The sequence below is a fragment of the Carlito syrichta genome, unplaced genomic scaffold (genome assembly GCF_000164805.1).
Source record: "Carlito syrichta isolate Samal-C Ts95f unplaced genomic scaffold, Tarsius_syrichta-2.0.1 Scaffold302362, whole genome shotgun sequence".
Classification (NCBI taxonomy): Eukaryota; Metazoa; Chordata; class Mammalia; order Primates; family Tarsiidae; genus Carlito; species Carlito syrichta.
The window spans coordinates 564,200-590,116 of NW_007246458.1; the positions used below are offsets into that span (position 1 = coordinate 564,200).

Below are 25,917 nucleotides of genomic sequence, written 5' to 3' on the forward strand. Positions count from 1 at the left end.
GGTCTCGAACCCGCAGGCTCAGGCAATTCACTCACCTCGGCCTCCCAAAGTGCGGGATTACAGGCTGAGCCACTGAGCTCGGCCCACCCTCCGCCTTAATGAGCGTCACTGGTTTAAGAAATTATGATTCAGTGTATGGACCAGTGACCTGAGAAATCGGGGCACAATGGAGCTGATCTTTCGTATAAGGCAAAAATAACTACTGAAGAGGCTTTAAAGTCCTGCTTTACATAAGATACTTGTGACTGCGTGTTTGACACTGAGGTGCACAAGAGAACTGAAATCTTTTCCGGGAGCATCCCTCATTGGGGGCATTACCTGGCAGAAAGAATTGGCCACATTCTTTGAACTATTTCCCATCTACCCCTTTCCTATAAGTGTTCTGCTTGTAGGATGCCATTCCTTTATGCTTACCTGGACTTCCGTTAGAGATAGCTTATTGCCCTTGTACAAATGTGAGCCAGTTTTCTCTTGACTGCGTAGGCTGGGTTAGGTGAGCTTCTAGGTAAAACAAACTGTGATTGTTTTAGGGAGAAGCTAGAAGCACAAATTCAAGCTGCCTGAGGCTGGGTAAGTCACCCAGCAAGGTGGGGGTAGTATTCAGCCTTGATGTTGATGGCATGAGGAATACAGGCCCAGCAGAGCACAGTGTTCAATATTATTTAAGAGACAGTGGAAGCCAGGCTCGGTGGCTCAGCCTGTAATCCCGCGCCTTTGGGAGACTGAGGGGGGGGGATTGCCTGAGCCTGTGGGTTCGAGACCCGCCTGGGTAACTTGATGAGACCTCATCTCTACAATAAATCAAAAAATTAGCTAGGCATGGTAGCGCCCACCTGTAATTCCGGCTACTCGGAAGGCTGAGGCGGAAGGATCGCCGGAGCTCAGCAGGTCTAGGCTGCGGTGGCCGAGAGCGGCCACTGCACTCCGGTCTGGGCGACAGAGTGAGACTCCAGCTCAAAAAAAAAAAGAGACAGTGGAAATTCTGACTCTAACCTAATGTTTAAAGTGTTGATAAAAAATAGGAGTGTTTTCAAAAGTAGCATACATGCCACATAAAAACACTTCTGGGAGTGGCTGTAATTTCCCACTCCTAAACACTCCTGCCCCATCCAGTTGTTGACCTCCAGGGAAGAGGGGTATACCATAGACTGCATGGGTGGCCTTTGTGTTCCATTTCCTTCCCCAAACCCTGAAATCCCACAGGGAATGGAGGGAGGTGGGAGTCTCTTTGTTCCTCTCACTGGTAGTGCTGATTCTGTACCTATGGGAATGGCAGTTTTGGGCTACCAGGAGGAAGTTGGTACTGCAATGGAAAAACTAAAAGAGGTGTTCACTTGTACAAGTCAAAAATTTGAACCTTTAAGACAGTGCTACCTATTGAGTGTAAGGGCTTTAGACTATTATCAGTCATACAGGGTACTATTTATGATGAAGTTCATATTTATAGTCAAACTCAACCTTAGCTTTCTCATTTAAAACATGGCAGACTGGGCTTGTTGAAGGTCTCTTGTAGAAGTGTCGTCACTGAACTTTTCTCATTCCATTTGGATTATGTTAATGCCGGGCTCGGTGGCTCAGCCCGTAATCCCGCACCTTTGGGAGGCTGAGGTGAGTGGATTGCCTGAGCCCGCGGGTTCGAGACCCGTCTGGGCAGCGAGACCTCATCTCTACAATAAATCAAAAAATCAGCCGGGCGTGATAGCACATGCCTGTAATCCCGGCTACTCGGAAGGCTGAGGCGGAAGGATCACCGGAGCCCAGCAGGCGAGGCTGCGGTGGCCGGAAGCGGTCACTGCACTCCAGTTTGGACGACCCAGTGAGACTCCAACTCAAAAAAAAGAAAATAAACACAGTTAACTTACAAGTAGGCCCAAATTCCGTAACCTCTCTCCTGAAGCCATGTAGATTCTTCAGATTTTTTTTTTTTGAGTCAAGGTCTCACTCTGTTACCCAGGCTGGCGTGCAGTAGCATAATCACAGCTCAGCTGGGCTCAGACAATCCTTCCATGTTAGCCTCCCAAATAGCTAGGACTACAGGCACATGCCACCATGCCCAGCTAATTTTTTGATTTTTTTGTAGAGATGAGGGCTCGCTTTGTTGCACAGGCTGGTTTCAAACTCCAGGGCTCAAGGAATCCTCCCAACTCGGTACTCCCAAAGTGCTGGGATTATAGGCATGAACCACCATACCCGGCCCTCTTTAGAAATTTGATCTTGGAAATTACATAAATGTCCCAAACAGTATGTGGGTGTGTGTGTATCTGTAAGTGGAGTTATGTTGAATTAGGGATTTAGTCTAGAACTCTGTTGTGATAGAATTTGTTATCATTATTAGGAGGCTGAAGAATACATTCTTTAGTAGAGGAAAATGTGTCTCCAAGAGGTTAAGTGACTTTCCAGGGTCACAAGCTAGTCAGTGTTAGAGTTGGGGCCAAAATCCTATTGTCAACATGCCCTTGCCCCCATTATTCTTATGTTGCTCATTGCCTCATTATGTCCTCATCTCCAAATCAGAGATACTCTCTAAGACTCTTCATCTTTTAAATTTTATTCCATTTTCTTGCACATCCAGTTGAACTGTATTTGTTCTCTTGGTATTAATGTAGGCTGTTGATCAGGTGATGTAAAGAATATTTTCAGAATAATGTTCCATTTTGTCTTTTCAATGTATATGTGTAGCATCAAATTGCTGTCAGTTTACAGTTAACTGCACAAATTAAGAAGTTGTTGGGAGCCGGGCTTGGTGGCTCAGCCTGTAATCCCAGCGCTTTTGGAGGCTGAGGTAAGTGGATTTCTTGAGCCTGTGGGTTCGAGACCTGCCTGGGCAACTTGGTGAGACCTCATCTCTACAATAAATTAAAAAATTAGCCAGGCGTGGTAGCGCGCGCCTGTAGTTCCAGCTACTTGGAAGGCTGAGGCGGAAGGATCGCCAGATCCCAGCAGGGCGAGGCTGCGGTGGCCGGGAGCGGCCACTGCACTCCAGTCTGGGCGACAGAGTGAGACTCCAACTCAAAAAAAAAAAAAAAAAAAAAGTTGTTGGGAAGCATGTAAAATATGTGCAGCAGTAGCTGCCTTCTAGTTTTGGTCTTTTTCTTTCTTTTTTAATTCTGGAAAGTAATTCTAATCAGACAATCTTTTAGTTGTAATAAAGACTACTAGGTAGCATTGGGTATTTTTCTCCCTTAAATTTCCTTCCTCAGAACCCCTTTGTTCATTTGTCAGCTCAGTTTTAAAATAAGAACTATCAGTGTGAACTTTGATCCACATTAAGCTACATTTACACGAAAGCATAAATCATAGTATCTGGGGTTTGGGGCCGTTAAATGCTTTTCTTTCTTGGGCTCTGTGATCAAGAATGCAGAACAATAAAAAGCGTGGAGCAAAAGAAGTTTTATGGCAGCTTTGAGAGCAGGAAATTAAGTTTTTTTAACATGCAGATGGGTGAAAGGCTGTTCTATAGCATCTTGGATCACTCAGGCAAGTGAACGTCAGTTTATCATTTTAGTGAAATGCAAACTGTAGAAATAGTTTCTGCAGTCATATGAACAAGGAGCCCACACAGATGCTTGCTTCAGCTGTTTAGGAGCTCACTTCCTCATGATTCTCTTGAAATACACTCTTTTTTAAAACAACAACAACAAAGACTATATACTATTATGTCTGTAGCCAAGTGGCTAAAAGGATAACTGAGACTATATGAACAATAGAGTAAGATAACATATTGCCAGAATGACCTTCTGTATATTCTTTAACATACAGGATTGGTTAGCCCAGCTATATAATCCATGCACAGCTTTATAATCCTTATATGTAGGCCATGTCTACGTGCAACATGAGGATGCAGGTGATCTGGAGCCCAGGACAGATGTAGTTTGTGTTTGGCTTTTTCACAACTGATAATCTGCCAGCAGGGTCAAAGCTATTCTGTATCAGTCCTAGCAGTTGTTAAAATGGGTCAAATGATTGAATGGGTTACTCTGCTTGTTTAGTACATGCCCAGGCTTTGGTTTAATTATAGCCAGACTTCTAAACTTTTTGTGATGAAGAACTTCTTTGCTGCTCTCCTGGGGATAGGGGTGCAAAAGAAATATCATTGCACCTTAAGATCTGGTGCTTGGCTGTAATTTCTATTTCCTGGATTTAGAGAGGTTTGCTGAGCCTTGATCAAACTCATCAGAGATCTTTACAAGTTGAACCACTGAAGGATTTGTGCATTGGAGAAACTCAGGTTCCGTTGATGTTGAGCACATGCATTTATTTCCCCTCTTATATTAATTCTGCTAAACTTTACAATAGAACATTTAATTAGGAGTTGATGCGTAATACGTACTATTAATAGCCAGTTTGTGTGTTTTATGTGAATAATCAAGTTTATATATTTTATATATTCAACAGACTAAATTTATGTGTTTTAGAAGTGATTTAATTCATTATATTTTATAAAGTACTTTGAAAACAATTTTAATCCAGCTCCTGTACTTAAATGTCCAATGATGTGTACGTTATTATTTGTTACTGTTTAATGGAGTTTCTCCTTTGGAAAATGTTATAAGTTTAAAAGTAAGATTTTATTACAACTGGGAAATAGCCTTAATTTTACAAAGCATGTTTCTTTCCCATCTCCTGAGGCTAACGGTTGTCCATTGGTGAATTTGGAAGAACATTGAAAGCCGCCTGTGATTTGGGAAGCTAGTGCTTTCCTGTTTACCTTGTTTGGCATGAAAAGAATAAAAGGCTCATTTCTATTCTATTTTGTATTTTGGCACCTTTAAAACACTAAAAGCATATTTTAATTGCAAATAGAATTTGGAATGGTGATATATTCTAGAAATGATGTAAATAGATTGCATTAAAAAGAATTCAAGGAATGCAGCACTACTGCAGTAAGCCTGTCTGTCTTTCAGGTTGACCCCCTGTTTACAGTGCCAGCACCACCACCACCGATTTCCAGCAGTCTCACGCCTCAGATTCTACCCTCCTACTTTTCCCCATCTTCATCCAATATTGCAGCACCAGTTGAACAGCTTTTGGTTCGGACTCGTTCTGTGGGTGTCAATACCTGTGAAGTTGGAGTAGTGACAGAGCCAGAGTGTCTTGGGCCCTGTGAACCTGGGACCAGTGTGAATTTGGAAGGGATCGTGTGGCATGAAACAGAAGAAGGTAAATACAATTTATTTTTATATATTTCCCCGTGCCCTCTTCCCCATGATGTATTTATGTCCGCCTGTGAGGGGAATTCGTTTCGTGGAATTCAGAGAGGAAAGAAAAATGGTTTTTACCCTCTCTGGATTTGTGTTGAAATAAGAACTATGTTTGTCTTCTTGTGCTTGGCTACTTTTGCATTTAGGGTAAGTTGAGTGTCCCAAAAGTGATTCTCCTCTTTAAGTGCTAACATGAAAGGATTGTAAGAAGCAGGGTCAGGGTTTACTTTTCTCCTAAAAAGTATTCTGGAAATTAGGAAGGGAGATGGCTCTCAAGTTTATTTTGTTCTTGGAGTGCCAGCCAGCCAATGTCTGTCTTGACATGGTTGTTTTTGTGTTGCAGAGGCTTATATTTACCTTCTGAATTGAACAACAGTTCTTGCACATAGTAGAGTCTTTTGTCATGATGTGGTTGTGGCTGGTTGGTGCTCAGAGATAATAAAGCCAAGGTCAAAGGCTTAAACCTGATTAAGCCAGTCACTTCTCTTCTATGGCCAGAGACATAGAACCTGTCTTGCCTTTTAACTCAGTAAGCTGTTTGGCAAGGGCAATCCATTAGTCACAAGAGAAAAAGCGTTCAAGAGAAATGGATCAGGATTAATCTATCATTGCTATTGGAAATATAAACCAGAGCATATGCCATGTTAATAGTGGATCCAAATTATGGTTGGTCATGTCCTAAAACACGTCATCATCAGGTACAGAGTGTTTCAGATGGCCAGTGTCATTAACAGACCAACCAAGAATTGAAAATTAAGTACCAAGGAGACTTCTGTATTGCTCTGTTGGGGAACTAATAGAGTTGGAAAGATAAGGAAGAAACGTACCCCAGGGTACACCAGAGAAACAAAGGAAAAGGAAAAAGTGAGAGCTGGGGGTACTTTTTTCCCTGTAAGCTAGATTGGTCAAGGATATAGGAGATGACAGTTGTCATGTCACAGTCGTTTGCCAGAGATATAAGGGCAAGGATGATGTAACAAGAAGGGTCTGAGACACAGAATTATTCATTAAGTTATTTTGAATCAAGGGGGCAAAATTGAGGAACAAAACTCAAAGGGAGAAGGTAAAATGTATGCAGAAGAGGCTGAGTGGATGGGAAAAGGAGGAGATATGAAGGCAATTAAGATAATTGCTGGGCAAAAAGTAGTTGAGAAAAGATAGTGACAACTGGGAAATAAAAGAAGAGAATAACAATGAAGAATGAAAACCCTGTGACAGGTGTAAGTGTAATTGCCAGAAGGCAGAAAACAACTTAAGTTGTTTCAAGATAGAAAAACAAAAACTCGACCTGGTGCAGTGGCTCACTCCTATAATCTCTGCACTTTGGGAGGCTGAGGTGCGAGGATTGCCTGAGCCCACGGGTTCAAGACCAGCCTGGGCAACTTGGTGAAAGCTCATCTCTACAATAAATCAAAAAATTAACCGGGCATTGTGGTGCATGCCTGTAGTTCCAGCTACTTGAAAGGCTGAGGCGGAAGGATCATTTGAGCCCCGCCAATTGAGGCTGCGGTGACCGTGAACAACGTGCCACTGGACTCTAGCCTGGGTGACAGAGTGAGACTCCAACTCAAAAAACAAAAACAAAGACTCTTAGAGAATTCTGCATATTACATTAAATATACTCTTGTAGGATATATTTTATAATTAAATTAAAACATTTTATAGGTAGCACCAATAAGGAAGAATAAAGACTTAATTACACGAGAAGGAATCAGAGAAAGGAAACCAAAGTAGTAGGGGTCTCTTTTTCGCTCTAATGAAGTGCTTAAAATTTACTTTTGACTTTGGAGATTTTGGGTCTCCTCCCTTTTTGTACTTTTAGGATAGTTTAGGATTTTCAGATATTCTGAAAAGCCATTTAAAACAATACTGTGGAACCACATTGGGAGGAATTGATATAGGAGGAGCCAGAATTAAAATGTCTCATCTTGCTTGTCTGTTCAGACCTGCTCCAGTGTGAGAGGTCCCATGTGGAGAGCATGCTTCTATCTCATTACCTCTCTTTGGGATGTGCCCAGTTTGCCTTCCCTTAGATTTACCCTTGAGCAGGAAGTGGTGGGTAAGGGCTTCAGACTGACACCTTGGTGTGAAAAATATAGAAAAGGAATCAAGACATTAATAAGGTCACAGTGAATTCATTTAGGTGTACATTTTTAGGAACAAAAAGATTTGGAAAGAGTAGGGGTTAATCTCCATATACTTGAACATCCAATGTTCTTGCACTTGGGTAATTTACTTGTCAGTGTGAAGCGCTGTCTTCTCATTTCTTAGCTGTGACTTAGTGTCCATCAGTTTATTGCTAGTCATGATTTTATTTATTCAAGTGAGTTCCTGCAGTGTGACCTTACTAGGTGGTAGATGTTGTGAAATTAGCCACAAACTTTCTGGAATAGCTGTAAGGTCTGGGTTATTTTTCACTATGTGTAGAAGTCTCTTAGTTTTGACTTTTAACCTTAGTCTAATAAAAGATAAGATTATTTAGAAAAAAATCTGTTTTAAAACAATAGTAGTACATGAATTGATTGGAATTCTGATACTCTGGGCATATATACTTAAAGAGCTGTAAGGTACTATCATTATTACTATTTAATAGTGGTATACATAAAACCTCATTAGTTCCACCTGTCCTCTGAAAAATGGGTCTCCTGAGTCTGTCGTTGCTGCTTTTATAAGCTGTGCTCCATCCGTGTGGATATCTTTGTACATTCATATGGCAGACTGATAGCTTTAGAAGGTTTTCAGGCCGTCAGCATTTCCAACCATCCCTTTACTGCCTCACATTTTCCAGAATTTGGAATGTGTGGATGTTTACTGTGGTGACAAGAAGGAGCTGGAGCTGTTAATAGAGTTATTCTTGCTGAATAAACTAAACTTCTGACCTCTGAAGAATTTAAGAACTCGTCTTAGTAAAAGGCCTGGGTCATAAGATGTGTGTTTAATGTGCAATCATTTTCAAGAGCGTTCCATTTGCATTCTTTCTCACTACAGTGTGTTCAAAGCTCTTGTACCAATTTAAAAATTAAACCCACTTGACCATTAATATTCCCCTTTTGGGAAAAACAAAAAGAAACAGAACAAACACGTTTGGAGTAAGTTATTTGGCAGAGCTAAAATAGATGGATTTGAGAAGAAGGGGAGGGGAAAGTAAGTTACAATAATTTTATAGTATGAGTTTCACTAACAAAGAGCTTCAAGTCAAGCACTTATAAAACTGTCAGATGCCTTTGACTAATGTCCTGTAGATTCTGATGAATAAAATTCTTCCCTGGTGTTTTCCATTTTGAGAGTATTGTATAGCTGATAGTGTTTTCCACAAACCTAATTTGTTATGTGCACCCACATATGTGTGAAGGTTGTAGATGTGTGTGTGTTTTAAGATCCTAGAATTTTTTTTTTTTTAGGCCTTTGTCAGATATACAGTTGGCAAATATTTTTTCCCAAGATCCTAGAATTTTAAAGGTTCATATCTGTACTCTTGAATATTCTTTTTTGTTTTTGTTTTTTTGAATTGGAGTCTCACTTTGTAACCGAGGCTGGAGGGCAGTGGCATGCTCCCGGCTTACCGCAGCCTCGATCTGCTTGGCTCCTGCGATCCTTCCGCCTCAGCCTTCCAAGTAGAGGGAACTACAGGTGCATGCTACCACGCCCAGCTAAATTTTGGTTTATTGTAGAGATGAGGTCTCGCCAAATTGCCCGGGTGGGTCTCAAACCCATGAGCTCAGGCAATCTTCTCGCCTTGGCCTCCCAAAATGCTGGGATTACAGGCTGAGTCACCGAGCCCGGCCACTCTTGAATATTCTTATGATTTCTTTGGATGGTGGTGGGGAACAGCAAAACTGGAATAGGAAATCCCCATTTAATGCTCGATTGTTTCTTGTGTTTGGAATTCCTCATTGAGGAGGATTCTTTTACTCAGTCTTTCTCCTTAGTGTTAGTGCCAGTACCTGAGGCCCTGGTTGTCCAAGAACCTAGTTGTGCTCAGGAATAAAGTGTTATTAGTAAAGTTCCCTCTGGAAAAAATAAGTGGCTTTCAGATCATGCTTAATATGAGAGAAAAACTATTACTGCATTTGGATGTTTGGTTATTTTACTCTGCTCTTTTTTCTTGAAGGTGAATACATAGGGGCAATGATGTATTGTACAAAATTACTCACAGATGTTGGAAAGAATTTCCTTAGCATTTCATTCCTGACATTTGGGACACACATGCCTGTGTGTAGTTATTTATTTGAAAAGTGCTCTTTTGAAACAAACAAACAACAACAAAAATCTCCAAATCTGAAAAAAACATGGTGTATACACCAATGTGTGTAAATACATATGTGTTGAACTTGGCTTTTTAGCTCTCATGAATGTGTTTTCCTTTTGATTTTTATTTAATCATGTTTCTGATTGGACTTTTTTTTCTTTTTACCATTCTCAAGAGCATATTTGGTTCAGGTGGTCATCATCCATTGTTACAACTTTCGTTTACTACTGCTTTGTCATTTCCTACCCTTTCACCTTCCTAGTGGTTAAGCAAAGCCACTGAAGAAAAGGAAGTGAGAGAAATAAAACTGACATTTTCGAGCAACGGCCTTTTAAACAGCTATCGGTTATAGAACAGTGGTTCTCAATGCTGTGCCTTTGAATCACATGGGGACCTTTTAAAACCTGCTGATGTCCAAGCACCACCCCAGGCATTTAATTGGTCTTGATTGGCATTTTGGTCTGATTTGGTGACCTGGCCTTGGTGTTTTGTCAAAGCTTCCCAGAGGTCTCTAATGTATAAACAAGGTTGAAAGAACCATTGTCTCAGGAGAAACAGTGGATGTCTAGCCCTTTGCAAGTTCCTTGGCTGTTTCCCTTTAAGGAAACCACATCATTGCCTTACTTTCCCAGGTATAAAATGGGCAGGAATATCTGCCCTGTGTACCTCACAGAGTAAATAGTGCCTATAGAGATGCTGTGGTTGGGAGGTGAGCATGGTTGTTTTATCTTTGTGCTGATGAGAAAAAGGATCCAGGCTTGACTCTCAATATGAACTCCAAAGGGGATTTGAGGGGTGTAATGAACAACTATACAACTATCAGTAAGTCCCTTCCTAACTTATTAATATGATGCTGGTGAACCTTTTTGTTGATTTCTCAAGTAAGCCAGACACAGTACTTTTATTTCTGTGTGGGTTCTGCTGAATTATCTTTAAAATGGTTCAGAAGCCCAAAGTACTAAGGAAAGTTGTTAATGAAACAAATAAAGCATGGTACTCAGAGAAAAAGTCAGTTTTCCGAGGGGACCATGGAAATACAAATGGCAACCTATGATAGTATGCTTTTAATGAGAAGGCTCAATACCAGGTGTGAAAGGAAGAGTGCTTGTTTATCTGAGGTTCTTTCCCTGATGTGTTATGTATTTAAAAAATGGAAAGAAATGTGATTTGGGAAATCAGTGTTTTCAGGGCAGTTAATTGGAGAAATAAATTATTCTCTCTTAAACTACCAGAGATGTTCTTAACTTCTGTTTCTCCTATATCTCCAAAGTGATAAAGAAGATAATGTTTAAATGTGCAGTATTAGAGGGTTTCAAGCTAATTCATTAAAAGGCAAATGATCCTACATAATTGAGGATGAATCTTTGGTGTTGTAATTCCTGTTCTGCAGTACTTACCAGTCTTATTACTTAAAATGAAACTTTAAAAACAAATTCTGATTAATTTGAGATGAGATTAAATATTAATCCAAGCTTACTTTGTACTTTCAGTAACTGAGTATGTAGTTGGTACAGTACTTTACTGAGTGAAATATTACTTATTGGGATATATCCTAGTGATTTTATAAATCCAGCTTTGATGCAAAAAGGGAGTAAGATGATTGCTTTCAACTTCTGTATTTCACTGCCCCCTCAACCCCCATCAGTGATGATCATACAGTGCAGTCATGGGGAACTTTAAGATTGCTAATGGATATGCTCCCTGTTACCACCATGCTAAGTAGAGATAAATCAGCTCCCAGTTGGTGAGTTTGGCAGGTGAGTTGTTGTTTAATCACTAATAAGATCCTCAACATGAACTTCACAGAGGTTTTGAGGGTTGAAAGCCCTACTAGTTAGTATTATTCTGCATATTGGCATAAACTTTCCCCTCAACTTCCCAAGTCATCTTTCAGTAGGGGATTCCAGTGAAAGTGTGGATGGTTCCTTGAGGTCTCTCATCAGTGATGGCAGAGTAGCTTAGAGGTGGCAGTGCACTTCAAAGTATACAAGTGCTTCCCAGTTTCACATGGAAAAGGCATCCCAATTAGAAAATCAGATCTGTATACAAATATGTGTATTTGCTTGACTGTACTTTGCCTTAGTTACCTCTGATTACTCTGAAATATTGGGGTTTTAGGTAAAAGTAACATTAGATTAAGGATTTATAAAAAACAATAAAACTAGCTGGGCTCGGTGGCTCAGCCTGTAATCCCACGCCTTTGGGAGGCTGAGGTGAGTGGATTGCCGGAGCCCGCGGGTTCGAGACCCGCCTGGGCAGCGAGACCTCATCTCTACAATAAATAAAAAAAACCAGCTGGGTGTGGTAGCGCGTGCCTGTAATCCCGGCTACTCGGAAGGCTGAGGCAGAAGGATTGCCGGAGCCCAGGAGGCAAGGCTGCAGTCGCCGGAAGCGGCCACTGCACTCCAGTCTGGGCGACAGAGTGAGACTCCAACTCAAAAAATAAAATAAAATAAAGTAAGACTTATCAAGGTATTTTCATTTTAAGATTAATGAAACTAATATTGCTGGCTGCAACAAACTTAGAAAAACAAAGAAAGTTAAAATGAGTCTAGACCTTCATATAGGCATATAGTAGACACTCAGTAAAGATGTATTGGATGAAGGATTAAGAAAGGAAGGAAGCAATTTTCCTGGGTTTTGTGCCATTTTCCTGGATTTGCTTTACTCTTGAACCTACTTGTTTTATACTTTCCTAATGAGGCAGTGCAGCCAAAATTTGGATACGATGAGTGGTTGTGTGCTTTTCTGGAAAGCAAAAACATAGTCACTTTACCTCCTGTCAGTGTGAAAAATAAGCTGCTTTGGGTAAGATTTAGTTTGTTTTTAGACCAAGTATTTCTTTGTTGGTATCAGTTGTGTATGTATTTTGGTGATGGCATTAGGTGTTAATTAATGAAGCAATAAGTTTTAAACTTACTGTGTAAAGTCATTGTTACCTGCTTTTGTTGGTTGATATTGAAATTCATTCTTATATGTGAATACACAATGTAAAACTTTAAAACTAATATTTTCTTACGATTTGGTATAGTAAAAGGATTAGGAAGTTGCCTTTTAACAGTTGAGTGTGTGGTTGTGTGGTAGTGTTCTGCTTGCTTGTTTGTCTTTTCCTTTAAAGAAGGAATTAGGAAGATCTTGAAAGAGTTTTAATACAGGAACGTTGAGCTGAAGTTATATTTCCTAGTTACAAAAACAAAGATGGTTTCATTAGTTGCAAAGAATAGCTGTTGCCCCATGTAGACATACTGATTAAAGTATTAAATTGATTTTTTTTTTTTTTTGAGTTGGAGTCTCACCTAGGCTGAAGTGCAGTGGCATACTCATGACCACTTCAGCATTGACCTGCTGGGGTCAAGTGATCCTTCCGCCTCACCCTTCCAAGTAGCCAGAACTCAGGTGCCTGCTACCATGCCCGGCTAATTTTTTGATTTATTGTAGAGATGAAGTTTCGCCAAGTTGCCCAGGCTGTTCTTGAACCCGTGGGCTCAGGCAATCCCAAAGTGCTGGGATTACAGGCTTAAGCCACCGCGCCCGACCCAGTGACATTTTTAAAAACAAGTTTTTATAGCAGCCTTATTGAGGTAATTTACATAACTACAACCTACCCAATTAAGCTGTACAATTCAGTGGTTTTTAGTGTATTCAGAGTTGTTCAACTATCACTACAATAACTTTCAGAACATTTTCATTTCCCCAAAGAAGCTATATCCATCAGCAGTCACTACCACTTGCCCAGTCCCTCATTTCATTGATTTTTACATAGTTGTTCTTGATTATTTGTTGTTTTTATCTGTAAGCATGTATATTTTATGGATAAGAGAAGGGACTTGATTTGTTCAGTACTTGCTCTGTACCAGGCATCGTGGTAGCTTTGCTTGCCAGGTAATGACTTCTTTTAATCCCCAGAACAAAATCCAAAGTAAGCTTGCTATCGTTATCTGTATTTTTTTTTTTGAGTTGGAGTCTCATTCTGTCGCCCAGACTGGAGTGTAGTGGCCGCTCCCGGCCACCGCAGCCTCGACCTGCTGGGCTCCAGCGATCCTTCCGCCTCAGCCTTCCAAGTAGCCGGAATTACAGGCACGCGCTACCACGCCCGGCTAATTTTTTGATTTTATTGTAGCGTTGAAGTCTCGCCTGCCCAGGCGGGTCTCGAACCCGCAGGCTCAGGCAATCCACTCACCTCAGCCTCCCAAAGGCACGGGATTACAGGCTGAGCCACCGAGCCCGGCTTCGTTATCTGTATTTTAATGAAGGAGACTTAGAAGGGGATTCACCTGTGCAAAGCAGCACACGTGGCTACTGGGGGAGCCTGAATTTGAACTGTTGTTGGCTTTTCGGAGTCCTTGCTCCTCACACTGTTCCTGGGTGTTCAGGAGTTCTCTCTATCATAGCGCAAAAGTGTCTGTATAATTCACAAAGTGCTCTTTGGAAAGAGGGAGTCATATGTGATGTAATAACTGGAGTTTATTTTTAAGCATGGAATGATAGGAATTTCTTTATAGTTCTAGCATCTGATTTTGGCAGCAGGACTTGAATCAGCTTCAGCTGGGTTGATGTATACAAACCATCACTTTCAGCCCCACTATGCTGCAAGCTTCTTAAGTGCACAAATTCCATCTGTCTTGTTCACTGTTGGATCCCCAGCGCCTGGCACGGAGTAAGCACACCATACATATTTGCTGAATGTTGAGTAAATTCATGGAACAAAGTGATATGGTCTTGATACCTGTTTTTTTGAGGAGTATAGCTTTCTAGTCGGGAATATGTTGCTTTTCTGCTAAGTTTGGTCTAAACAATCAAAAATAGAGTTCAAGAAATCTACTTTGTCACTGGCTTTTAAAAATCTGTTACAAAATCTGATAACTTTTTATTATATTTCAGCTTCCAACCTTGCCGTTGTTACATTAATCAGCACAAAAAAGGAGAAACAAAATATTTGGCATACTTTTTCCCTTAAATCATTCATATCCTCAGTCTGGTTCTTATTTTCTAATTACAAAAGGAATACATGGACATTTTAGAATATTGTAGCTGAAAGTAAAAATGTAGAAGGGAAAAAAACCCTATAATCTCACAATTCAAGCAACCACTCAATATGTTCACTGTCTTTCTTTTTTTACAAATTGTTAACTCTAGGTAAACATTGCATAGATCTCTAAAACTTAATCATCTTGCATAACTAAACCTTTATATCTGTTAAACAGCAATTCTCCTCTTCCTCTTCCCCACAGTCCCTGGTAACCACCATTCTACTCTACTTCTGTGTGGTTGACTAATTGAGATACCTCATAAATGTGTAATTGTGTGACTAGCTTATATCACTTGATATAATGCCCTAGAGTTCATCCGCAGTGTCATATATGGCAGAGCGTCCTTTTGAAAAACTGAATATTTTCTTTATTCATTCATTGATAGTCACCTAAGCTGTTCCCATATCTTGGTTATTGTGAATAATGCTGTGAACATGAGAGTGCAGATACTTCTTCCAGGTCTTGATGTCAATTTGGATAAATATCCAGAAGTTAAATTGCTTCTTTTGATTAAAAGAAATATTTTTTGAGTAGGGGTCTCACTCTGTCACTCAAGCTAGAGTGCAGTGGCACGATCATGGCTCATCGCAGCCTCCAACTCCTGGACTCAAGCAATCTTCCCACCTCAGCCTCCTGAGTGGCTGAGGACTACAGATATGTGCCACCATGCCTGGCTAAATTTTTTTTCATAGAGATGAGGCCTTGCTATGTTGCTGAGACTGGTCTTGAACTCCTGGCCTCAAGCAGTCCTTCCACCTTGGCCTCTCAACGTATTGGGATTACAGGTGTGAGCCACTGTACCTGGCCTCATTTTCCTCAGTTTTTATTTATTTTTTTGAGTTGGAGTCTCACTCCGTCGCCCAGACTGGAGTGCAGTGGCTGCTCCCGGCCACCGCAGCCTCGACCTGCTGGGCTCCGGTGATCCTTCTGCCTCAGCCTTCCGAGTAGCCGGAATTACAGGCGCTCACTACCACGCCCAGCTGATTTTTTGATTGATTGTAGAGATGAGGTCTCGCTGCCCAGGCGGGTCTCGAACCCGCGGGCTCAGGCAATCCACTCACCTCAGCCTCCCAAAGGCACGGGATTACAGGCTGAGCCACCGAGCCCGGCTTTCCTCAGTTTTTAATTGGGTTATTTGGGTTTTTGTTATTGATTTGAAGTTGTTTCTTAAATACTTTGGATATTAACCTCTTGTCAGATACAGGGTTTACAGATATTTTCTCCCATTCCTTAGGTTACCTTTTCACTCTGTTGTTTTCTTTACTGTAGAAGCTTTATGTTTTTATGTAGTCCCACTTGGCTATTTTTTGCTGCCTGTGTCTTATACCTTAGCTTTTTATTTTTATTTTTATTCATAGTCTTTCTGTATCACCCAGACTGGAGTGCAGTGGCATGATTACAGCCACTGCAGCCTCAACCTGCTGGACTCAGGTGATCCTTCTGCCTCAGCCTTCCCAGTAGCTGGAACTCCAGGTGTGTGCCACCACATCTGGCTAATTTTTTGATTTATTGTAGAGACGAGGTCTCACCATGTTACCCAGCCTGGTCTCGAACTCCTGGACTCAGGTAATTCTCTCAGATAGGCCTCCCAAAGTGCTGGGATTACAGGCATGAGCTACCGCACCTGGTCTTAACTTTTTTTTTTTTTTTGAGTTGGAGTCTCACTGTCGCCCAGACTGGAGTGCAGTGGCCGCTTTCGGCCACCGAAGCCTCGACCTGCTGGGCTCCGGCGATCCTTACGCCTCTCAGCCTTCCAAGTAGCTGGAACTACAGGTGCGTGCTACCACACCCAGCTAATTTTTTAATTTATTGTGGAGATGAGGTCTCACCAAGTTGCCTGGGCAGGTCTCGAACCCTCAGTCTCAGGCAATCCACTCACGTCGGCCTCCCAAAGCACTGGGATTACAGGCTGAGCCACCGAGCCTGACCAGTTGATACTTTTTAAAACTACTTTACTAAAAACAGTTTTAGGTTCACAGAAAAATTGCAAGAAAGGCATAAAGATTTCCCATATGCCCTTCCCCCCACACCTGCATAGCCTTTGCATTATCAGCATTCCCCACCAAAGTGGTACATGTGTTACAGTTGATTAGCCTACATTTGCACATTAGCACCCAATGCCCATAGTGTTTGTTAGGGTTCACTAATAGGGTTATACAGTCTATGGGTTTGGATATATGCATAATAACATGTATTTCCATCTAGCATCATACAGTGTTTTCACTGTCCTCAAAATCCTCTGTGCTCCACCTGTTTATCTCTTTCACCCCTAGCTCCTGGTGGCAACCATGGATCTTTTTATTGTCTTCATTGTTTTGCTCTTTACAGAATGTCATATAATTGGAATCATTTCAGATTGGCTTCTTTATTTATCAAGTTCATTTAAGTTTATTATATGTTTTTTCATGACTTGATAGCTCATTTCTTTCCTCTTTCCTTCCTTCCCTCCCTCCCTCCCTTCCTTCCTTTTTTCTTTATTTTATGGCTCACAGCAGCCTTGACCATCTGGGCTCAGGCTGTCTGCCCCTGCCTCCTGAGTAGCTGGAACAACAGGTGTGCACCACCTCACCCAACTAATTTGCTTATTTCTTTTGAGTGCTTGAATATTATTCCATTGTCGGAATGTATCACAGTTTATCCATTGACTACTGAAGGACATCTTGGTAGCTTCTAAGTTTGGCAATTATTGATAAAGCTGTATAAACATCTGTGTGCAAGTTCTTTTTGTAGACATAAAGTTTTCAGCTCTTTTGGGTAAATACCAGGAAGTAGAATTGCTGGATCTTGTGGTAAGAGTATGTTTAGTTTTGTAAGAAACTGCCAAACTGTCTACTAAGGTACTTTACCATGATGTAGTCCCGCTCGCAATTAATGGGAATTCCTCTTGCTCTACATCTTTGTCAGCCTTTGGTGTCAGTGTTCTGGATTTTGACCATTCTAATAGGTGAATAGTGTTATCTCACTGTTTTAATAAGAATCTTCCTGGGGGGATATGATGTGGAGCTTTTCTTTTTTTTTTTTAGCTTTTAAATTTTTTATTTTAAAGATGTGGGGTACAATTCAGGGTTAGGTATACAAATGTTGATTATGCAGGTACCCTTGTTGATGAAGTGTAACTCCCTCCCCTGGCAGTTTCCCTCAACTGCCAATCCCTTTCTTTTTATTCTTTTTTTTTTGAGTTGGAGTCTTACTCTGTCTCCCAGACTGGAGTGCAGTGGCCACTTCCAGCCACCGCAACCTTGACCTGCCGGGCTCCGGCGATCCTTCCTCCTCAGCCTTCCGAGTAACCAGAATTACAGGCATGCGCTACCACGCCCGGCTGATTTTTTGATTTATTGTAGAGATGAGGTCTCGCTGCCCAGGCGGATCTCGAACCCGCGGGCTCAAGCAATCCACTCACCTCAGCCTCCCAGAGGCGCGGGATTACAGGCTGAGCCACCGAGCCTGGCTCAATCCCTTACTTATAGGGAATTATGATAATTGTTCAAGGTCCACTTATGAGTGAGAATATGTGATATTCATTTCTTTGTTTCTGTGTTACATCACTGAGTATTATAGACTCTAAGTCCATCAAAGTTGCTGCGAAGTTCGTTTGTTTGTCCTTCTTTTTTTTTGAGTTGGAGTCTCACTCTGTCACCCAGACTGGAGTACAGTGGCCGCTCCCGGCCATCGCAGCCTCACCTGCTGGGGTCCGGCAATCCTTCCACTTCAGCCTTCCAAATAGCCAGAATTACAGGCATGCGCTACCACGCCTGGCTGATTTTTTGATTTATTGTAGAGATGAGATCTTGCTCCCCAGGCGGGTCTCAAACCCGCAGGTTCAGGCAATCCACTCACCTCAGCCTCCCAAAGGCATGGGATTATAGGCTGAGCCATGGAGCCCAGCCTCCCTGCCTCCCTGCTTTCTTGATGGTTTCTTTGGCTTTGCAGAAGCTTGTCAGTTTGATAAGGTCCCGCTTTTCTATCTTATCTCTTGTGGCATGGGCACTTGGGGCTTTAATCAGGAATTGGTTGCCAGTTCCAATTTCCATAAGGCTGTCTGTGGAGCTTCTTTTCATATGCTTCTTTGCCACCTATATATTTTCTTACATGAATATCTGTTAAGGTCTTTGGTCTATTTTTAATAGGTTTGTTTGTTTTCTTATTGTTGAGTTTTAAAAGGTCTGTATATTTTGAATAACAGCTCTTCAAATTTTTTTTCTTCTTTTTTCTTTTCTTTTCTTGAGACAATGTCTTGATCTGTCATTCAGGCTGGAGTGCAATGGAGCCATCATAGCTCACTGCAACCTTGGACTTCTAGGCTTGCACCATATTCCTACCTCAGCCTCCCAAGTAGCTAGGACTACACATGTGTGCCACCACATTTGATTAACTTTGGAAAATTTTTTTAAAGATGGAGTCTTGCTCTGTTGCCCAGGCTGGAGTGCATTGGCACAATCTTAGTTTACAGCAGCACTAAACTTCTAGGATCAAGTGATTCTGCCATCTCAGCCTCCCAAGTAGTAGGGATTATAGGCGGAAACAGTTCATTATCAGATAAGTCTTTCTAGTATTTTCTTCCAGTATGTGGCTTGTCTTTTTATTCTTTTGACAGTGTCTTTTGACGAGCTGATATTTTTTAATGTCAATGAAGTCCAGAATATCAGTTCTTTTCATGAATTGTGCCTTTGGTGTTATATCTAAAAAAAGTTATTACCCAACTCAAGGTCATCTAAATTTTCTTCCTATATTATCTTCTAGGAGTTTTACAGTTTTGTACTTATGTTTGTGATTCATTTTGAGATTATTTTTCTGAAGGGCATAACATCTGTGTCTATGTTTTTTTTTCTGCACGTGGATGCCCAGCAACATAATTTGTGGGAAAGACTATTTCTGCTCCATTGTATTGCCTTTTCTCCTTTGTCAAAGATCAGTTGACTGTATTTATTTATGTGGGTTTATTTCTGGGCTCTGTTATATTCCATTGATCTTTTTGTCTATTCTTTTGCCAGTGTTACATTGTCTTGATTACTTTAGCTTTATAATAAGTCTTGAAGTCAGGGAGTGTCAGTTCTTCAACTTTGTTCTTCTCTTTCCATATTGTGTTGTCTATTCTGGGTCTTTTGCCTCTCCTTATAAGCTTTAGAATGAGTTTGCTGATACCTACAAAATAACTTGCTGGAATTTTTATTAGGATTGCATTGAATCTATAGATCAAGTTGGGAAAAACTGACTTCTTGGCAATATCGAGTCTTTATATCTATGAACATGGAATATCTCTCCATTTATTTAGTTCTTTGATTTTCTTCATGAGAGTTTTGTAGTTTTTCTCATAAATTTTACATATATTTTGTTATATTTATGTCTAAGTATTTCACTTTTGGGGGGGTGTTAATGTAAACATTACTGTATTTTTAATTCCAAATTCCACTTATTCACTGGTGTTAAGTAGGAAAATTATTGATATTTGTATCTTAATCTTGTATCCTGCAACCTTGCTATAATCACTTAGTGGTTCTAGGTAGATAAATGTTGCCTACTTTTAATCTTAACTTTAAAACAAAAGCATTTCTGATGTTACTGAAACACTTTATCAAAAGCATTTTCTTTTTGAGTTGGAGTCTCACTGTTACCCAGGCTGGAGTGCAGTGGCACGCTCACCGCCACCACAGCCTTGACCTGCTGGGCTCAGGTGATCCTTCTACCTCAGCCTTTCAAGTAGCTGAAATTCACGCCCGGCCAACGTTTTTTTTTTTAAATTTATTGTAGGTCTTGCCAAGTTGCCTAAGCTGGTCTTGAAATCCGGGCTCAGGCAATTCTCTTGCCTCTGCCTCCCAAAGTGCTGAGATTACAGGCTTGAACCACCATGCCTGGCATTTTTCTTTATGAAATATTCTATGAAATGGACACATCACAGTTTAATTTAATTTAAATTCCCTTAGCAAAATATATTTACATTGCTTTCACCTTCTTATAAATATAAATGGCTACTTATAAGTAGCACTGCACAATATTTCTTTGTGCATGAAGTTTTTTTGTTTTGTTTTTTTTGTTTTTTTTTTAACGAATTTGGAATTCTTATGCTAGGATCCAGTTTCAGGAAACTGAATTGCTGAGTCACAGTATACTAACATTTCTAATGTACTGGAACACATATTGTTTAAATGCTTTCCCTAAGAGTTATACCGCTTTATATTTCCTGATGAGAATGCCTGTCTCACTTATCCTTTCCAACTCTGCACCTACTGACATTTTGATGACACGAGATGAAGTTGTAAGTCAAATGCATAGTGCTTAATGTCCACATTCGGGGTCCTAACCTAGGAAGAAAGGAAATGAGACTTTCCCCTTTAAAGTAAAAATCAAAATTGTTCAACAAGAGGAAGCAAGTATGTAAGTCATACTCCTGAGAGAGCTCATGGCTGGTGCTTTGCCCCAATGGAGGACTTCTCTCTGGATGACAGAAAGAGAGACACTTCTGCTTGTGTCTAGAATGACTTTTACAGCTTTTTCCCTCCAAGTGAAGGAAGTTAAAAGAGACTTTTAAATATGAAGAATTCAAATACCCAGGGGAGAAAATGAGTCTGTCAAGCACTCATTCCGAACTGGGGGGAGTCCAATCTACTTGTGTTTCTGTCTCTGCAAACATCTTTCTTTTGGATTCTGCTCCTTCAGAATAAGAAAAGATGAAGGACAGAATCTTTGTAGAAAAGCTTTTTGCTTCTCATGATTTGTTTACAATATGTAATTTGTCACTTGATGCATTTCAAGCAGTGGGCAAATTTTTCCCTGGCACACCCCAGTGCTGCTCCCTCCCTCACCCTGCTAGTATTTTCTCTCTTAGTCTCTCTTCTCCTGGCTTCTTCTGTGTATAACTGTAGCAGGAGGAAGAATGACCCAGGTAGTTTTTTTAAAGTAATAGCTACCAAAGCATTCCTATATGCCCTCCTAGAGCTTTTGTGTTCTCAAATAAGTTTGGCTGATATTTCCTGGCAAAAGAAAATAAGCTAGAATATGGGAGAAGGCCTAATCATACATTTCAAAAAGCCATTCTCAGCAAAGAAAGTTGGGGGAATTAGGCTCATGGGCACAATTGCAGAGTACTTAGTAAAGCCTGAAACCAGTTGGGAGACCCAAGAGGAGACCAATATAAAAAGTGCTGCGAGGTAGGCAAGACCCTTATTGCTCATTTGATAATTTCTTATAACTGAATAGTAAATTGAGCAATAATATACACATCACACCCATATATATTCATTTCATAATTAAGCCTTCTTACTCAATGTATAGTTGCACTTTCATAGTATTTGAGTCCTTGGGCATTAAGAATGTGGCCATTTCCCTTATGTGACTGATACATGACACATTTTGGTGTGTCTGGACAATTAAACACTTTTGCCTGGGGAACTTTATGTTGCTCTGTCAACAATGTCTAATTAGCATTTTCTCATTTATAGAGAAGACGGCCATAATGAGGCCTATTATTCTTCTGGAAAAACTGAGGTACAGACCTTCTAAATAAAGTGATTATGGAGGGTGTGTTCTTTCTGGATTTCTAGTTCTATCTAAAATTATTAGCCTTTTTCTAGTTTTGACTCTGTGTGTATATGTGTGGATGAAAATAACCAGTTACTTTAAAAATATGCTAAAAGGCAAATAAACATTTGCCTGTCAGTTTGAGGTTTTAACTGAAATGTCGGCTTATAGAATGAACTGTTTTAAAATTTAATATTCACCAAATATTTTTGCAAAAATACCCAAAATATAGTTTTCAACTATGTTTCATAACAAGGAAAAAAAAAAACAACAACCCACCACTTCCTGTGCCTCAGAGAGGCAGCATCACATGTTCTCCTGGCCCAGTGGGCAGCTCACATCCTGCCAGCCCTTCAGGGACTCACCTGTACATTTGCACAGTTTGCATGTTGTCATGTGGATGTCTTCATGATATCCACATTGACAGACAACTTTTGAAGCAACTCGAGTTGAAAGAGCTGACTGAGAATATTTAATGTGTCTTATTTCCTTGAGCGGCAGCAGAGGCCAGCTTGTTTAAAGAGAACCAACAAAGGCTGCTTTCCTCAGCTTCATGAGAAGACCTGGTCACTTTTCACCCTGTGAAAAGCCAGCCAGTTCCAGACAGCGCACACAGTACACATGTAAGATTATTTCTTCTCCAGACAAACATATAAAAGGTGGATACTAGAAACATAGAAGAACCGTAATTGGGATTGGGCATTGGTTCGGCACTCTCTGAACCTGAATTGGAGCTGGTTGCATGAAGCAAGTGTGTGAGAGGTGCTTTGAGGAAGACACGTTAGGAGGCTATAGACCAGGAACCAGGACAATCTTCATTGTAAAGCACTAGCACCATGTTGAACTTGTCTTCGGTAGACTCCTGCCTGGTAGGGTGACTGAAAGGTATTATCACATTCCCAGGGACAGATAACCTAATGGGATTAAGGAAATGTGTGTTCAGTTTTCGGAGAAGCAGAATACAGTGAACTACTTAAAATTATATTGGCTGCCCATTAATCTTCAGTGATTGAGAGGGAGAGCATTACCTCAAAATCCCCAAACGGTTACTAGAGTATTCCAGAAGTATACGCCCTCTAGGATGTCTCACTTTATATTTGGCTTTGGAATTAAATGTCTTCTTAAAATAAATATCACCAGTCGTACCAGTCCTCCTGAGCTTGCAGTTTCTTGCAAGTGGCACATTTCAAAGTATGGCATTTCAACAAAGCACATCATATGTTGAGTGTAACTGCTAAGTATTTGAGGCTGTGATTAGCATTGCCGTCTTTTTTTCTCACAGTGAGGAAAAGGAGGTATGGGGAATTTATAACTTGCATAGAAATCAAGGCAGGCTTCAGAGGAGAATTAAAAACACAGAGTTCTGTAGCCTTGGTGATGGCTTGGGAGGGGGCTAGTTGTCTTGCCACCTATATATAACCCACCTCAAGTGTTCAGTATCAGGTGGGCTGGAGTATACTGAGCTCCTCCTCTGGAGAATCAGGCCTGGCAGCTAAGCCAGGTCCCCTGGGGTTCAGGGTCAGAGCCGTTTTTTGTTTGTTTATTTGTTTCTATAGATTTGACCCTCACCCTGACCACTCCTGATCAGTAGAATCAGACTTTATACTACATTTTACCAAGGGAGATACAGACACTTTACCAAGGGGTATACAACCTTAACTTTTTTGTGTTACTCAGGGTAAATTGTGTATTTTGGGAAGCAGAAAAAGTAGTCTGGTGTTTACAGAGGAATATTAGGGGATTGTCATGATTTTGTAGTGCTCTTTCACTCGGTGAATTCTGGCAGTGCTACTTGCTATGGTTCAGAGTTTTGTGTCATTCCCCCATTTAGTTCATTCTGATCATTAATAAAAAGTGACAAAAGCATAGCAGAAGTGCCGGGCCAGTTGGTAAGCATAATAAGATTGATTAGCACTCACAATGAAAACATTAAAGTCACTCAAAGGCAACCAAAGCCTTACTTCTATTACACATGAACTTTTTCTTTTTTGGATACCTGAGTAGTGAGAATTCTTTGGAGTGACTGCAAAAGCATGTGAGGAGCTATTTGCTTTTATAATCCCCTGTGATGACGAAGCAAACAGTGCATTTTATGTTTCATACCAAATATTGTGGTTTTAAGACGCTCGGGAAGGTTGTGATTGCATAAATTAAGAAGCACCTGTAGTATTTTGCTTAAAAATTCTTTATCCTTTTGGTGGCACCATTCTAGTATCTATACATTTAGCAGATTTTCAAAATGTATTGTTGCAGAATCCTCAAGAGTTCTTGGTATTTCAGACATGACTACTAATGGACAATGTGTTTTTGAGAAAAGACGTATAGCTAAACTAAAGAGAAAAACCAAATTATAACAAAAGGTACAATTGCTATAACTCTGATTTTACTATATTGTATTGGTTTTGAAAGAAGAGGAAGGGAAGACCAGTTAAAAAGAAAAAAGGAAAATGACATGATTATTACACTAATACTGGGAATTCACATATCCTACCATCCCCATTTGTTATACAAATATGTATGCGTAGTGACCTAATGAAGTTCTTCCAGAGTGTTCCTGTTACATCCTCTCCTACTACTGACATTATTCCCTGTTTTACATTAACCTGAATATGATGGAGTTTAGAAATGCCTTAGGCCTTGTAGGGAAACTGGATAAGGTACAAGGGGAACGAAGAACCTTAGAAATTCACTGGGCCAGGTGTCCAGAGAACTGGGCTATAGTTTCGCTTTCCTCACCACCCAGCTGTGTTTTCTGGGCTGAGGCCTCACTTTTCTCATGTGTACAGCAGAGGGGCAGAGGTTAGAGTACAGAATCCCTTGAAGATACTTGAAGTTTAGGTGGCAAGGGAGTGTAGGGAATCTTAAGAGTGTTCTTCATGCCAGACTCAGAGAGCAAAGGAGTATAAAGCTTTAATGGGGTGGGCATGATGGCTCATGTCTGTAATTCCAGCACTTTGGGGGGCTGAGGTGGGAGGATTGCTTGAGGCCACAAGTTCAAGACCACCCTGGGCAACATACAGGGGTGGCAAAAAAAAATGTATGCACATTTTAAGAAATGTTTGTCATAATAATTAAAAGTGTCTGGTTGCTGATGGTAACCACTTTGAGCACCTCTTGTAATTGCGGAAGTCAAACGTGACTTATATTCATCTTACTGAGTATTACGATTTTAATACAGTTTCTTTCTTTCTTTTTTTTTTTTGGAGTTGGAGTCTCACTCTGTCACCCAGGCTGGAGGGCAGTGGCACTCTCCTGGCCACCGCAGCCTCGACTTGCTGGGCTCCAGCGATCCTTCCACCTAGGCCTTCCAAGTAGCTGGAACTACAGGGGTGTGCCACCATGCCCAGCTAACTTTTTTTTTTGAGTTGGAGTCTCACTGCCCCCCAGACTGGGGTGCAGTAGCCGCTCTCGGCCACTGCAGCCTCGACCCACTGGGCTCTGGCGATCCTTCCGCCTCAGCCATCCAAGTAGCTGGAACTACAGGCACGCACTACCACGCCAGCTAATTTTTTTTATTTTTTGTGGAGATGAGGTCTTGCCGAGTTGCTCGGATGGGTCTCAAACCCGCGGGCTCAGGCAATCCACTCACCTCAGTCCCCCAAAGTGCTGGGATTACAGGCTGAACCACCAAGCCCGGCCAGTATTTTTCTTTCTTAAAATGTGTATTTATTTATTTATTTATTTTTGAGTTGGAGTCTCACTCTGTCGCCCAGACTGGAGTACAGCAGCTGCTCCCGGCCACCGCAGCCTCGACCTGCTGGGCTCCGGCGATCCTTCCGCCTCAGCCTTCCGAGTAGCCGGAATTACAGGCACGCACTGCCACGCCCGGCTGATTTTTTGATTTATTGTAGAGATGAGGTCTCGCTGCCCAGGCAGGTCTCGAACCTGCGGGCTCAGGCAATCCACACACCTCATCCTCCCA

The 25,917-nt window shown here is 41.0% G+C and overlaps 1 protein-coding gene across 2 annotated transcripts in view; it reads left to right on the forward strand.

The window, feature by feature from the left end:
• ZNF608 (zinc finger protein 608) overlaps window positions 1-25,917 on the forward strand; it is a 117,802-nt gene that overhangs the window by 43,541 nt on the left and 48,344 nt on the right. For both annotated transcript variants that reach the window (XM_021711555.1, XM_021711556.1), the window contains one exon: window positions 4,905-5,160. In XM_021711555.1, the coding sequence (XP_021567230.1) occupies window positions 4,905-5,160 (256 nt within the window). The remainder of the gene's footprint in view (window positions 1-4,904; window positions 5,161-25,917) is intronic.